Source organism: Nymphaea colorata, chromosome 1, assembly GCF_008831285.2.
Source record: "Nymphaea colorata isolate Beijing-Zhang1983 chromosome 1, ASM883128v2, whole genome shotgun sequence".
NCBI lineage: Eukaryota > Viridiplantae > Streptophyta > Magnoliopsida > Nymphaeales > Nymphaeaceae > Nymphaea > Nymphaea colorata.
Genome location: NC_045138.2, coordinates 3,339,904 through 3,354,539, shown reverse-complemented (window position 1 = coordinate 3,354,539; position 14,636 = coordinate 3,339,904). Strand labels below are relative to the sequence as shown.

At 40.7% G+C, this 14,636-nt stretch overlaps 2 protein-coding genes across 2 annotated transcripts; both read right to left on the bottom strand.

Annotated features, from left to right (window-relative positions):
* Positions 1-3,986: 3,986 nt before the first annotated feature.
* Positions 3,987-8,933, bottom strand: LOC116248268 (uncharacterized). The gene is made up of 5 exons (XM_031620962.2): positions 8,612-8,933; positions 7,867-7,937; positions 5,063-5,168; positions 4,666-4,798; positions 3,987-4,300 (listed from the first exon to the last, which is right to left on the bottom strand). Exons 1-5 carry the CDS (start codon positions 8,686-8,688, stop codon positions 4,139-4,141), a joined length of 549 nt encoding a protein of 182 aa, XP_031476822.1. The 5' UTR covers positions 8,689-8,933; the 3' UTR covers positions 3,987-4,138.
* Positions 8,934-11,514: 2,581 nt separating this feature from the next.
* On the bottom strand, positions 11,515-11,979 carry LOC116266120 (uncharacterized mitochondrial protein AtMg00810-like). Its single transcript, XM_031647223.1, has one exon. It carries the CDS (start codon positions 11,977-11,979, stop codon positions 11,515-11,517), a length of 465 nt encoding a protein of 154 aa, XP_031503083.1.
* Positions 11,980-14,636: the final 2,657 nt, after the last annotated feature.

Here is a 14,636-nt window from a genome sequence, read left to right as displayed (position 1 = left end):
GTTTCATAAAATCAAATAAATGAGGTAAGTGAAAGGCACTCAAAAATTCCATAAAAAAGTACCCGATACAATACCCATCAGTTTTAAACCCAAATATTTAGTTCCAAGAATTAAAACACTCTCTTAAGGAGCTAGACAACACTTTGTCAAATTTTTACAATACTAAAATTGAAAAATTCAAAATTATAAGTGGAAAATTTTGTTTTTTCAAAATCTGAAAAAGGACCAGACTACCAAGTAATTAGAAGAAGTTGCTTAATCAAACTCCACATGAAATTGAAATTTGAATGCACAAATTAATTTTGTACCCAATAATCAATTCAGCTGTCTCCAGAGGTTTGACATAGCTGATTGGGCTGGCGATTAGTATAAGGCGAGGTCTGATTTTTATGAACATCAACCCCATACTTGAGTCTAAGCAAGCATAGGCCTTAGAGGTCAAATTATTAACATTGAGGTTTTGGACCATAGTTGGCTGATTAGTCCAATTGACTCGGAAATCACCCGAGTCAACTAGGATCACTAGAAAACCTGGCCACAAGTCAAGATTGGTCTGGCTTGCCCCTGATTTGGCCTGACTTTGCTCGACTCGCTCCTGACTTGGCTTGATTCGGCTCGACTAGGCATGACTTGCCCGATTCAGGTTCTTTTAAAACTTGACCGAGTCGACGAGTCAACCCGCTGACCTAATGAACTGGTTATTAGTCGATCTGAATCCGAATCACGAGTTTGTCAACTATGTTTTAGACTAGTGGGCGAAAAAAAGTCTCTGAATTCAAGTGCACAAACTAAAAGATGGTCCCTCAAACTATAAAATAGTCCATGAATCGGCAATTTCCTATACAGACAGAGTTGCTTATCCAAATCCAATTTTGGCTTTTACTACATTAGTGAGTTTCAATGTCACTTCAAAGAGATGCCAATTGTTCGGACTAGGCATACCAACTAATTAAGGCCAAGAGATAAGCCCAGGATGAGGCTGGGCACCAAGCTGGGCCACCAGTAGGTACCCAGTACCCGGCTCGACTTGGGTCTGGGCCCGAAAAAGGGTATCGGTGGCTCGATGGGGTCCGATAATTTTTAAATTTATTTTATTAATTTATATATATAAATACAATATTTTATTACGATTACTTACATTTATATATTATTTTATATTAAAAATATATTTTTTATTTAATCGGGCTAGGCCGGGCTCAGGCTCAGGTTTGAATGGTTGGGCCGAGCTTGGGCTTCGGGTGTCGGGCTGGCCAGATGCCCAGGCTTAGCCCAAGGTATTGAAAGTGTACCTGTTGTATTAAAGTGGATTGAGCCCTGTGGCATGCATGCATGAATATAAATTCGATTCTTTGAGAACAAGACTTAGTTTCACTCATATCTTAATTGCAGACATAAACCAGAAATTTTTGTTTAAGGGGTACTAGTAATAAATTTTAAATCTTCTGAAGAACGTCTACGGGGTTAGGGCCCCTGCAATAAATTTCAATTTTTTAAGGGGCGTTAATATGTAAATGAAAAAAAATTGTTTTAAAATGTCAATATAAAAAATAAATATTTTTTCTGATTCTCATGGACACCTGCCTCCACCCCTGCTGCGGACCTTGAAATAGCTTTCAAAAGGTTCAAAAGCTTAAGGACTATGATCTTCTTTCCACAGTCGGTTGGAAGTTTGTTTCTTAACCCATAAAAAACAAAAAAACCCCAAGGTAGCGTTTGGATGATGCAGTAAGAAAAAAGGTTTTATAATTTATTTGATCAGCTTTGAACAATTGTTTTGTGTATCTGATAATGGGATAAAAAACAAAACATTTTCACAAGTGAGTTTTAGCAAAACCAATTTTTAGTACCGCCAAAATAGCGCTTTGGAAATAAATTCAATAATTGGTTTTGGGGTGTCAGCCAAATACTTCTTAAAAGGCTTCCATTTAAAGTTTTGATGATAATAATAAGAATGCATGAAAAGTATGACTACAATTTAGATCATATTCAACTTTTTTCCACTGTTCATCGAAACTCGTTTTCAGTTATAATACATGTTATTCTATCTTCAGGATCACTCTTAAATTAGGTTTATAATTCTTCATGTTGGCATTTGGGGATTCTCAAGTTTCTTACTTTAATAATCTCTCTGGCTTCTCTAAGGGCGTGTTCTTTCCGTAGATTGAACGCTTTTCTAAGGGCCTGTTCTTCCGTTCCCTTCTCATTTTTTTATTATTTTTCGTGAACGATGAAAATTTAATAGTAGAACTCTGACGCATTAAAATTTTATTTTATCGAAGGCTAAAAAAATCTTGGAAGTGTCCCCGTCCTTGTGACTCAGACTTGTGAGATGGACACAATTTTTAAGGTGTTAGTGACGACTATTCGCCGCTAAAGAATTTAACTTGACGTAGACTTACTCTCTCTCTCTCTCTCTAATTCAGTCATGTAAATGTGTTATTTATTTTATTCAATAGGCCACGAGTACCACCAAATTAATTTTTTAAACTAAACTTATTATATTTCTTTCAACAAATCCTTGGGCAACAAGAACCGTTGATTTTTCTATTATTCAATCAGCCATACCAGACATGAAAAGTAACAATAATATAGGAAAGTTTTGGAAGTTCTATTAAACATTTCCAATCCAATAATTCATTCCCGCAATAAAGTTGCAGCAAACGATCGATCTCCCACCCACAAAATTTTGGCATGATTCCTGCAAAGATCCAAAGGAAGCAGCATATATATATATATATATATATATATATATATATATATATATAGAGAGAGAGAGAGAGAGAGAGAGAAAGAGAGAGAAAGAGAGAGAGGCATAATCTAGAACCCAATGTGCTTTCTAAATTTTAACGGCGGTCTGTTTCTTGAAATTCTCTGCTTTATGTTTATTAGTTTGATTGAAAACGAACTGGGTGGATTTTTTTTACTTTTCATGTTTAGTAATCAACCAGGTGGACAAGTTCGTGTTGGCCGATATAGCCTACCAAAGCATGAAACTCTTGCTCTGTTATATAGGACATTGGTTTCTTAATAAACAGAGATGCTGCCATCTTAAATAACAAGTGGGCATACTAATGGGGCAAAACAGATGGTGATCAAAATCTATGGTGGAATCCGGCTCTGTCCTCTAGAGAATACCAGTTGTCTTTCTAGTTTGAGCCTTTGATCCAACCCACATAATAACCATTTTATGACTTATCCCTTGAAGACCAATATGATGTTTTAAGTGTCTGTTGCCATGTGAATTTGAAGATATTCACATAAGCAAAGCCTCTTCTGGCATAGTCATGAGCAGTATGTAGTATGGGAAAAGTACAACTGAATAATGGGTACATGATTGATAAGGTTTTACACTAAGAAAGACATGTGAAATGAATCCAGTGTATTCAACTCAGCCTTTTTAATGATCACTAGAAGGTTATGGGGCAAATTACAATAAAGAATAAAGATTTAACTTGAGAGTTCAGATGAAATAAAAAAACAAAGAGACGATTTCCTGATAGTGTATCCCATAAACAACAGACGAAAGTGAGAAACATTTCCAGACAGCTGGGAATTTTATACTCTAATCCATTTTTTGAAACATTTTGAAAAAATTAATAATATCGTCCCCCACACTAACACAGAGGACAAAATCACAATGTTAACAGCTCTACTGGCTAACTGGGTAACCCCCTTAAGACTGACGTTCGCAAAAGCCTTAGCAGGTGATGAAAGGGTAATGTGAACGGCTTAAGATCAAGTCCCAACTCCGCCATCCTGTTACAGAGCTTTCTTCACGTCATTCATTGACAATGCTTGATGGCCAGAGCAACACTTGTCACCAAAAGCCACTCTCAAAAGATGACTCTTTTCTCTACAATGTATACTGAGGAGCTCCTCCACACGAAATTACTGGCATCTCTACTTCTCTCTTTCACGATACACATGCACAGGTCCGTGGAACATAGCAAAAAGGAAAAAAAAAAAAAAAAAAAAAGAGAGAGAGAGAAATCAATCTGAGAAGTTTTAAGTAATCAAATAATCGGTCAACAGATTTCAGCATTTCAACAATGCAATTTGCCAGGCTACAGTTATATACAGAGGAGCTGGCCAACAAAGGTAATATACAAGTCAAAGTTAAAACAGAAAAACAAGCGTGTTAGACAACCCTTGCTTTGGCACTGATCTCAGAAAGAGAATAAAGGGGTGCACTTGGCGCCGAAGGAATGCTAAATTTCCGAATGAGGTACCTGAAGCATGGGAAGAATAATACATATAATACAGCAAGGATGACTGGAGCAGCAATGAACCAACCAAGTAACTGCAGAAGGCAAGAAGATATTCAAGAGGCAGTCAGAATGAACTTGCAAAATCTAAAAATCTAGATAAACAAATAAGAAAGAGCGTCCAGTAAGGACTTGAAGTCATCTTTCAAGTCCACCACAGGAACAAGGGAGACCTCAATGAAGCTCCATATGACTTGGGCAGCAATTGAAGCAGGAGGTTTGTAGAAAAATATAGTCACAAAAGAAAACCCAAATGGGAACATCATAAAATTAAAAAACAGAATGGAGTTGGTCAACCATCAACTCTCCTGGTGGATCATAGATTCATAGGTAAATCAAGAGTCAATGACCAGCCCAATGTAAGCTACAACCGGGATCCAATAGGGGAAAAAGTTAGTACCGCATGGTAGATGCTGATAAGAACATCTCGTGATGCTTCTCCAGTGAGAACCTTACGTAAAGCATCAGTCGTTAAAGGAAAATGAGGACCACCAGTAACAACTTCACCAAAGCGCAAGAAGGGAACCACAAGGCTGGTAAAAAAGAAGAAAGTAAGCAAAAATATTTACGTAAAGTTATTGTAAGCAGTGGCATCTTCTCTATAAATTGGTAAATAAGCAAAACACCAAAAAGCTTCCTACTTCACGCAAAAACTGCATATCAATAAGCATCAATTCTACAGTAGATCCATGAAAATGAGAGATCAATGGCTAAAATCGACAACTTGTCCACAATAATTCATCTCAAAGATTGAACAAAGACCAGATTTCATATAAAAAAGACACAAAAAAGGGTACCTCAATTCTATTGGAGTGGCAACAAAGTTAGCAAGCATCAGAGTGGGAGCATGGCAGACATTGCCAAGCAATGCGATTGCCATTCCACAAAGAAACACTGTTACACCTGCACATTTAAAGAATATCTCAGATCAGTGTAGGCAAAAAATGATCATATGCACATATAAGCAAATCCAGGAATACAGCCAAGGAATTAGATGTAAACTGCAACAAGTGCAAAAAAAGTCATCCAAAATAGAAAAAATAATCATTTAGCAGCTACTAGAACACGCTTCTTTTCACAAGCAGTTCACAAAGGTTAATCAATTAAACATTGGCAATATTTTGAAAATATTGTGATATCATCATCCAAAAAAAGAGTTTCATCAGAAAACATAGCAATATTGCAAAATAGTACCAAAAAGACAGTGTGACATTTTCTATTTTTTTTTTCCAAAAAAATTCTTATATGTACTTTAAATGTACATGATCTGGTCTTCTAAACATTTTAAGGAGAGTTTGGATCTTTGTCAATATTTTGTAAGAAAATTAGCAAAAATCTCAAAATTTTACAAATTCTTTTACTATTCTTTACATATTTTTAGTTTCGGATATTTTCTCAAAAAATTCCAAAGAAAATTTACCAATAAATATACGAGAATGATATTTGTGCTACTCTCTTCTCATGCCCATCACGTAGGATGTTAGTAATGTAGAATACAGGAGAGAGAAGGAAAGAACTACAGCAGCAACAATGCGAGGCATATAACTACAACAGCAACAATACGAGGCATAAACTAATTTTTGCTTTCACATTGTTGAGCCATAACTCTAAGCTGTCAAGGAAACATTATCAAAAAATACATCCAACCGATTGAGATAATATGTAGATCATAGCAGTCCTTTAAATCAAATAATTTGCCAAGTTGTTCTGTCCTAGTTCATAACCTATGAGAAAGTGCTAGGGGTGGATACTCATGGAAGTAATGTGTCTATTTTGAGCATAATCAAGTTCTTTATAGCCAAGAGCCGAGCCTGATGAAGTTCTCTAAGTGCAAATCTAGTGCCTTGGACTGCCTAGCAGGCCAGGTAGCCCTAGAGAATAGCTTTTGCAGGTGGACATCATCAATGGAGTCGAGGTTGAGGATGCTCGATATGGTACCCTGTGCAAGCCAATTTAACAGGTTGGACTCTCTCCCTCCCTCCCCCCTCCCTCTCTCTCAGTAACAGCAAACTATACATCTACAGACTTCAGTTCAGAATTTCAATTGGCCTATAGCATTCAGAGCTAAGTCTATTTCCCAAAACACCACAAGATTGGGGAGCAGTTAATTTGAATCAGTTGATGCCTAACACTAATCAGAAACATTGAACCACCTTTGCTTTTAAATACACACACACACACACACACACACACACACACACACACATATATATATATATATATATATATATATATATATATATATAGAGAGAGAGAGAGAGAGAGAGAGAGAGAGAGAAAGAGAGAGAGAGAGAGAGGGAGAATGAAAAGAATATGACATAAAAATTGATAATATCAAGATGATATATGAAGAATTGACAATGACCATTATCCTTATAATCCATTATGAGATCATGAAAACATATTATATACTGTATCCTACTAGCCTGTGTATGATTATATTCTACAAGCTTGTGAAATCTGATGACTTATGAAACTTGGGAACATATGAGAACCATAAGCTGTTGACCTGAACAAACTGGACGACTCACATGTTGTCACCTCAAACTGACAGCTTGTAATTACCTATTTTTAGCACTGAAAAACACTTTTGATGTCACAATGTCACTCATCTGATTGAATGATTTGTAGTAATTCTCATGAGTTACCATATTTCACCAGTCCTTGCATTCTATTATCCTTATATTGTACATGTAACTGGCACAGATTTTGACCATGGAACCACTGGAAGCAAGGAGAATTTGCACCACTCATCTTAACATTAACTATTAATATACATTCTAACTCCTAACCATGGCTGAAAGAAGCAGAAGCATGCTTTTTCATCTGAATGGCCTTGGCAGCATCACAGATCTCCACCTTAGACAGTAAACTAACTAATCCCTAGTATAACATGAAGGCATATAGTGATAATCCTTACTCAATACATCACCTAGTATATGCAACAAAGCATTGGTTACTTCTTAACGGAAATGTGGTGAGTCCACCAAGCCATCTCTTGCAATCCAAATTTTCACTTGGTTCTGGTACCAACCAAGATACCTCCTCTACTTATTCCCAACATCTATTCATCCAATCCTCCCTGCATAAAGAACCCTATCTCTTCCTAGAAATCAGAGGTTCTGTTGTTGGTTCTTTTATCTACTCTAATGCTTTGTCGAGATTCAAAAAACAAAGATTGACTTTTTATATTCTTCAGGGGGTGACTCGGAGTTATGTTTGTTTTCTGGTGGGAGAATTAACTATTGCTCTTCTCACATGCATGCTTAGCGAGGCAAGTGATGCTCATCCTGAAGGATATATTTGTCGAACTCTTGAATTCATTAATCACTAACGACTAAGGAGACTTTACAGCTTGCCAGAAATTTTTCTCAGACAAATTTAGAACTATCACAAGTTCCTTACCAACTAAACTTAAAACCATCTTACCAAAAATGCCAGGTCGGTTGATGGTGCATACGGCACTAGAACAAGAATTCTCTAAATAAGAAATAAGATGCACATACCAAAGGACTAGAATTTGAAAGAAATCTCATTCGACATCCAACACCTACAAAAATCACATTAAAGTAACAAGCACAAAATTTTGGCGTGGACATACCACATATGGGGAATACACCCAAAGTGATCCCAAGGGCAGCAGAAAATGCCAGTTGCTTAGGTTCAGCTCCCCTGAGAGTTCCAAGAATAAAAAAGATGAATGATTAAATGGAATTTAACTGCAGCTACCCCTGTCAACTTTTTTGCTTTCCAACATAATTTGTCAACATAACCATCCAAACAAAGATTCATGCATAGGGGAAACACCAAAGCTCAATGTCACATATACAAACCACGTAGTTCTCCGCCTTCAGTAAGGAAAAGAAGAAACTCAAGAAATGAATACGAGGTCCTAAAATGCCCAACCGCAGCAACAGTAATCAGAACAAACAAAGGCACCAACAAAGGGTCAGCCATTCCGTGGGACCCTAATAACATGAACATAGAGGAAAAATATATATTTCCTTGTACCTAATTGCATTTCAAAATGGAAAAGAAAATGAGCACAAATTTGATAAATACAGCAACGAAACTCAGAGCCATCAACAAAAGCAGAAAAAGCTTCAATGACAAAGGTAAATTTAGGGTGATCGGAGCTCAAAAAGCAATCAGAAACATCCCCAAAACTAAGCTATCAAAGAAACAAGAACGTCATTAGAACACGAATAATTCCAATACTTGAAGAATAATACGGTCCAAAAGTCAGAAACGTAATTGCACAAAAATATCTCTAGGATGCGTCCAATAGACAAAAAACAAAAAATGAAACAAGAGAAATGAAAAAATCAGAAAGGAGAAAATCATACCTCCGGACGATCTGAAAGAACGGATCGACGATCTTAACCTTGATCCATTGGATGAGACCAATCCTTAATGTCCTCATTCTTCTTCTTCTCCACCCTTTCCCTCTCCCTTTCGGATCAATTATCAGGCAACCATACTTGATTTCTTTAGTTTTTAAAAAAGAAGACCGGTTTTTTGTTCCTTGAATACCGAAAAAGAAAGCTAAAAAGACAATCGAATGACAGGAACCACCTTTTCCGCTAAAAAGAAGCAACAAGATGAGCAAAAGCTTAAAGAATGTAAGAAACAGCGGAACAGGAAACGAACGATTTTATGAGAGGAACGTTTGTTTCGGGCAGAACTTACTTATGACTTCATATTTTATCCATAATCTCAGAAAACGGTTTCCATTCCTATTTTTTCCTGATGCAGTCCTCACCATTGCATACGACTGCTAAATAAGGGTTTACTTCAGCTGAAGTTCTTCCTGTGATGCAGTCCTCACAATTGTTTCGTGATTTTAATGGATCAGGCGGCCGAAAACTTTCTCTGTCGAAAGGTAGTTCTCTAAATGAAAAATGACCATCAATAATTTGAGTTCAGAAGATACTTTAAACGTCATAGCTACTTCATCCAATTAATTAGCCGATTCACGTCTATAAGTTTTCGTGAGTTAATTTTCACTTTCATAGCTCTTCCGTTAAACACATATAAGTTTATGGTAAATGTCCATTGTTGGTCAGGTTAAGGGCTAGATAATAGCAGATTTTTAATTTGATTCCCATGGGTACTATGTTCTATGTTCTTATAACTTAAAGTGGTGGGGCACAACATTCAAGTTGATAGTTGTATAGTTACTACCAACATAGCTTAGGACCTTTGAGATAGGAGGACTGAGGGGCATTGGACTTCTTTTGAAGAATGAGGATAAGCCTTCCACTCACCTAAAATGTTCACTCTATAAAAATTTTGGTATGATTTTTACCAATGATTATATATACAGAGAGAGAGAGAGCTGATAAAATAGGAATTCATAACAAAGGTTGATGACAAGAAGTCCCCTAGATACAATAACAAGAGAGAGAGAGAGAGAGAGAGAGAGCCTTGAGACTTCATTTTGGGAGTCGGGATAAACCTTCCACTCACTCAAATGTCCACTTGAATGAGATTTCTTAAAAGCTGTCACTAATTTTATTGCTGTTTTATAGAACTTAAAATACTGAGCACATTCACGTAAAACAATTGGACAAGTTTAATCTTTTTTATCACCTAAACTTCAACATTTTGTTTGTGTTTGTGATATTATCCGTAAGTCTTTACCAGCTTATTCAACTTGATGTGTGGTGCAGTATGAGGAAGCTTCCTGTACACTTGGTACAGTAATTCAGTGCAAAAAGGCCTGCCATGTAAGGGAGTACTAGCATCGTAAAATCATCTATAGCAGCTTTTGAGGGACCAAGCTGAGGATGGATTTTCAGGAGTGGCAGATTTATATGAAAGATGGACAAAGAGGAGCGAAAGATGGATAGGGAGGAGTGGCTATGTTTCATACCTTGTATGAAGTGCATTCGAGCGATAAATGAATCTGTTCGTCCTCAAAATACTCTTCTCTCCTCCCCCCACCATCTCTCTTTATCGACATCTGTTCCATCTATTCCTGCACTTTCAATTCCCATCAAAAGCTTCCACGGGATATACTTTCTTCATCCAGGTCCACTTCTGGTCGTGGGCACCTCTTTCTCAAGGGTTTAAAAGTTACAACATAATGAACAATCATTCCAGCTGCAGAATGTTGGCACACTCCCTTGATTCACACTCAGTCACCTTCCTTTTGGTAACGACAAAATGAGGAGAGGTGACCGTAGATTGCAACACACCAAGGAGAGGGATGCAAAGTGCGACAAGGCAGAGAGTACACGGCAGGGGAGAGAGAGAGCAAAGAACGAGTGGAGACTTCACGGGTAGAGGGAAGAGGTTTAAGGAAAAAAAATTATTTCTTCTTTTGGGCGTACTACATTCAACTTTCTCTAACAACTATATATAGAAAAACAAAAACTTGATCCTCACGCTAATAACCGCTGGTCATTCCATGATCTCCTCCATTTCAGCCCTCAACTTAGTAATCGTTGGTCACTCCCATGATCTCCTCCATTTCAGCCCTCAAGTCTCGCACCATTTTTTCCGTCACCCATGATCTTGGGAACCGCACACACATTCACAAGTTCTCCTCACGTCTCCACTTTTCACTCCCACCAATTTCTCAATTCTTCTTTAACTACCCATGATTTGGAACCGATGGAACTCACGTACCCACGAGCTCCTTCACCCACTCACACTTACACACGTTCCCACGAGCTCCTCCACAACAAGAGTTAGAGCAACATTCTCCCCCCTAATCCTGGTGTGGCTCGAGATCTCGAACACCTAGCAAGCGTCGCATTGTTGCCAACCTTGTCACCGGCAACGCCTTCATCAACAGATCAACTTGTTGCTCATCTGTTTGCACAAAATCCACAATAATTTGTCATCTTTCAACACATTCGCGTATGAAATGGAACTGTGTCAATGTGTTTGCTACGTCCATGAAAAACTAGGTTCTTTATTAATGCGATTGTGGACTTATTATCCACATATAACTTTACCACCTGCGGCTCTTTTCCAACTAGCTCAACCAGCAGTCCTCTGAGCCAGAGTGCCTGACATGCTGCCGCAGTTGCTACCATGAACTCAGCTTCGCACGAAGACAGAGCAACGGTCTTCTGCTTCTGCGAGTTCCATGAGACTAGGCTCTTATTTACATAGAATGCCCTCCGGTGCTTTTCCGATCGACGTCGCCCGCCAAGTCACTATCTGTGAACCCGACAATCACCTCTTCTCCCCTTCCTCTGGTGTATACAAGACCGAAGTAGATTGTGCATTTTAAATATCACAAAATATGCTTCACTGCCTTGTGGTGCATCACTGTCGGTTTCTCCATGAATCTACTAGCTACACCGACGGCATACGAAAGATCTGGTCTTGTGTGGAGAAGATACCTCAGACATCCGATGACTCGTCGATACTCTGTTGCATCCACTAGCTGTCCTTCGGGAACCTTGTGCAGCTGCGACTTTGGTTCCATGGGAAGTTTTGTGGGATTACAATCAAGCATACCAAATTGCATTAACACATTCTTGGCATATGCTGTTTGCTTGATCCGGATACCCTCTTCGCCTTGTGTCACCTCAATCTCAAGGTAATAGGTGAGCAGGCCGAGGTAGCTCATCTCGAACTCAACCATCATATGCTGCTTGAATGTAGCGATTGTTTCCGAATCCTCACCTATTACAATTAGATCATCAACATAAACTCCAACGATGATGCCGACGCGGTCTTCTCCCCTCGTATACATGGCTTGTTCCAGTGTGTACTTTAAGAACCCAAGGTGCTTCAGGCTTCGATCTAGTCACGTGTTCCAAGCACGAGGTGCTTGTCAGAGATCGTACAATGCCTTGCTTAGTTTGAGCACCGTATGCTCCTTGTTCTTCACCGTGAAACCTTTTGGCTGGGCTACATAGACCTCCTCCTCAAGTTCGCCATTGAGGAATGCTCATTTGACGTCAAGGTGATGGACTTGCCACCCACGATTGGCTGGCTATGATCATCAAGCTTCTTGAGGTGTGGCGTCGTCACCATGGCATGCGCCGTGCAACCGAACAATCGAAGATGTGCAAGATCCAGCTTCCTACCACTCCAAGTTTCATACGGTATGTGCTCGCCCATGGCCTTCATAGGCAAGCGGTTCAGCATGTAGACCGCGTCCCGTACCGCCTCCCCCCAAAACCTTCCCAGCATGCAGACCGCGTCCCGTACCGCCTCCCCCCAAAACCTTCCCAGCATGCTCATGCTCTTGAGGAGGGACCTAGCCATCGCCATCACCATCCTGTTCCTCCGCTCCACCACACCGTTTTGCTGTGGTGAGCATGGCGCAATGAAATGTCGCGCAATGCTCGCCTGTTCACACACATTGGCGAACTCGAGAGAGAGGAACTCGCCTCCCCGATCGGTCGGGAGCATCTTGACGCGATGCCCGCACGCGTTCTTGGCCAGCGCCTTAATCCTCATAAACGCCGAGCATGCCTGGTCTTTTGTTCTGATCACGCACAACCACATCCAACGAGTGAAGTCATCAATGATTAGTAAGAAATAGCTATTACCGGCAGGGGTGGGTGGCGTGATCGAGTCACAAAGATCATCGTGCAAGAGTTCAAGTGGCTCCTTCGCTCGATAGTTGGCTACCGACGGGAACGACTGCCTCGTCTGCTTTGCCACCAAACACTCCCGACATAACTGAACAGGATGAGTGATCGGCGGCACCCCGGTTGCCATCTTCTTGTTTATAAGCATCTTCATTGCTTGAAAGTTGACATGGCCGAGACGAGCATGCCACAAACATGACAGATCCTCGAGGTTTGCCAGGAGACACACTGGCCTTGCAATCTGCAGCTCGATGCGATATAGACGATTTGACGTGCGTCTCACCTTCATGATCAGCTGCCATGGATTTTTGACGAACACCTCCAGTTTGTCCTCATCCATAACCACCTTGTGGCCTGCCTCAGTGAGTTACCCAAGACTCACGATGTTGCTGCGAAGCCTTGAAATATAATATATTTCTTAGAGCAGCCATTGATCATCATTTTTGCTTCTAAATAGAATTGAACCCTTACCCATGATCTTGCCGGTGATTGCCTCGTCCAACTCCTGAAACTTGACCTTATCTCCGGTCATGTGGTTGCTGGCGCCGTTATCCAGGTACCAGACATCGGTAGTTTTGATGCATTGTTCGGTCCCGTGCAGTTCTGGCCATACCTGCTCCTCATTCAGTAGGACGGTATCCTGCCGATCTTGTCATTCTAGTGGTTCAAGTGCTGCGGACACCACTTCTTCCAACTCTGCAAGCAGTAGGGCTGGTTCAGTGTCGTCAGCTTGTGTGAGATGTGCCTCCTCCTTCCTTTTGGGAGCCTTGCATCGGTTCGCGTAATGCCCCAATTCATTGCAATTGAAGCAACGGATGTGGCTTTTGTCATGACCACCACCCCCAGAGCCACCTGCTCTGTCATTGAGTGGGAAGTCGCCGCGTCCGCCTCTCCTGCATCCGCGTCCACCATGGCTGCGAACCGCTCCTTCCCCGTGAGTCCTTTCCTTTCGGGTCAATGATGGGTCGCCACCGCTTCTTTTCTGTCGTGCCTCCCACTCGACTTGAGTGAGAAGTAGTTGAGCATCACTGTTGCCACCGATACTGAATGCTTGGGGATGCAAGCGTTTTTCGTAGGTCTTGAGTCATCCCACGGCCTATTCAAACAACATTGTGTCAAGGTCACAAAACTGCTCTATGCCGACGATTATGCTGAGAAACCGATTTGGAACAGTGTCAAACAGCTTCTTCACCAGGGCAGCGTCGCTCAGGGTTCCCCCCAAGTTGGCATACTTGACGGACATCCTGGTGAGTCTGCCCCCATATTGATCCAACGTCTCTCCTTCCTGCATTCTCATGGCGTCAAAGTCACTCTTCAAGGTCTGCAAGCATGCATTCCTCACGTGATCTGCCCCGACGGATCTCGTCTTGAGGCAATCCCATACCTCATTCGTCGTCACCTTCTTTGCCACTTGCATTAGGAGATCCTCTGGGAGGGCTTGGAGAAGATGCGACCTCGCCTTCTTGTCATTCCTCGTGTCGACAGCCACACTGGCCGTCGGCTCGACTGCCTCCCAGACGCCTTGATCTTCTATTATGGCCTGGACCCTAATCACCCAGTTGGTGTAGTTGGTCGCCGTGAGCGGCGGATACTGGAACGTCCCACTGGGGATCTCCCGCGTTGCCTCGTCTGTGATGATCGACATCAGCTTGAATAGAGGGAGCTTTGACATACAACTTGGAAGCTTTGATACCAAATGTTGGCGTACTCCCTTGATTCACACTCAATCACCTCCCTTTTGGTAATGGCAAAATGAGGAGAGGTGATCGTAGGCTGCAACACACCAAGAAGAGGGATGCAGAGTGTGATA

Bases quoted from the DNA above. Each gene is read 5' to 3' on its own strand.
- LOC116248268 (XM_031620962.2), bottom strand. From the start codon at position 8,688: ATGAGGACATTAAGGATTGGTCTCATCCAATGGATCAAGGTTAAGATC. The intron at 5,169-7,866 runs GTATGTCCACGC...TTAAATGTGCAG, and splicing joins GGGTGTATTCCCCATATGTG to GTGTAACAGTGTTTCTTTGT. The intron at 4,301-4,665 runs GTACTAACTTTT...TGCCTTCTGCAG, and splicing joins TTATCAGCATCTACCATGCG to TTACTTGGTTGGTTCATTGC.
- LOC116266120 (XM_031647223.1), bottom strand. From the start codon at position 11,979: ATGTATACGAGGGGAGAAGACCGCGTCGGCATCATCGTTGGAGTTTAT.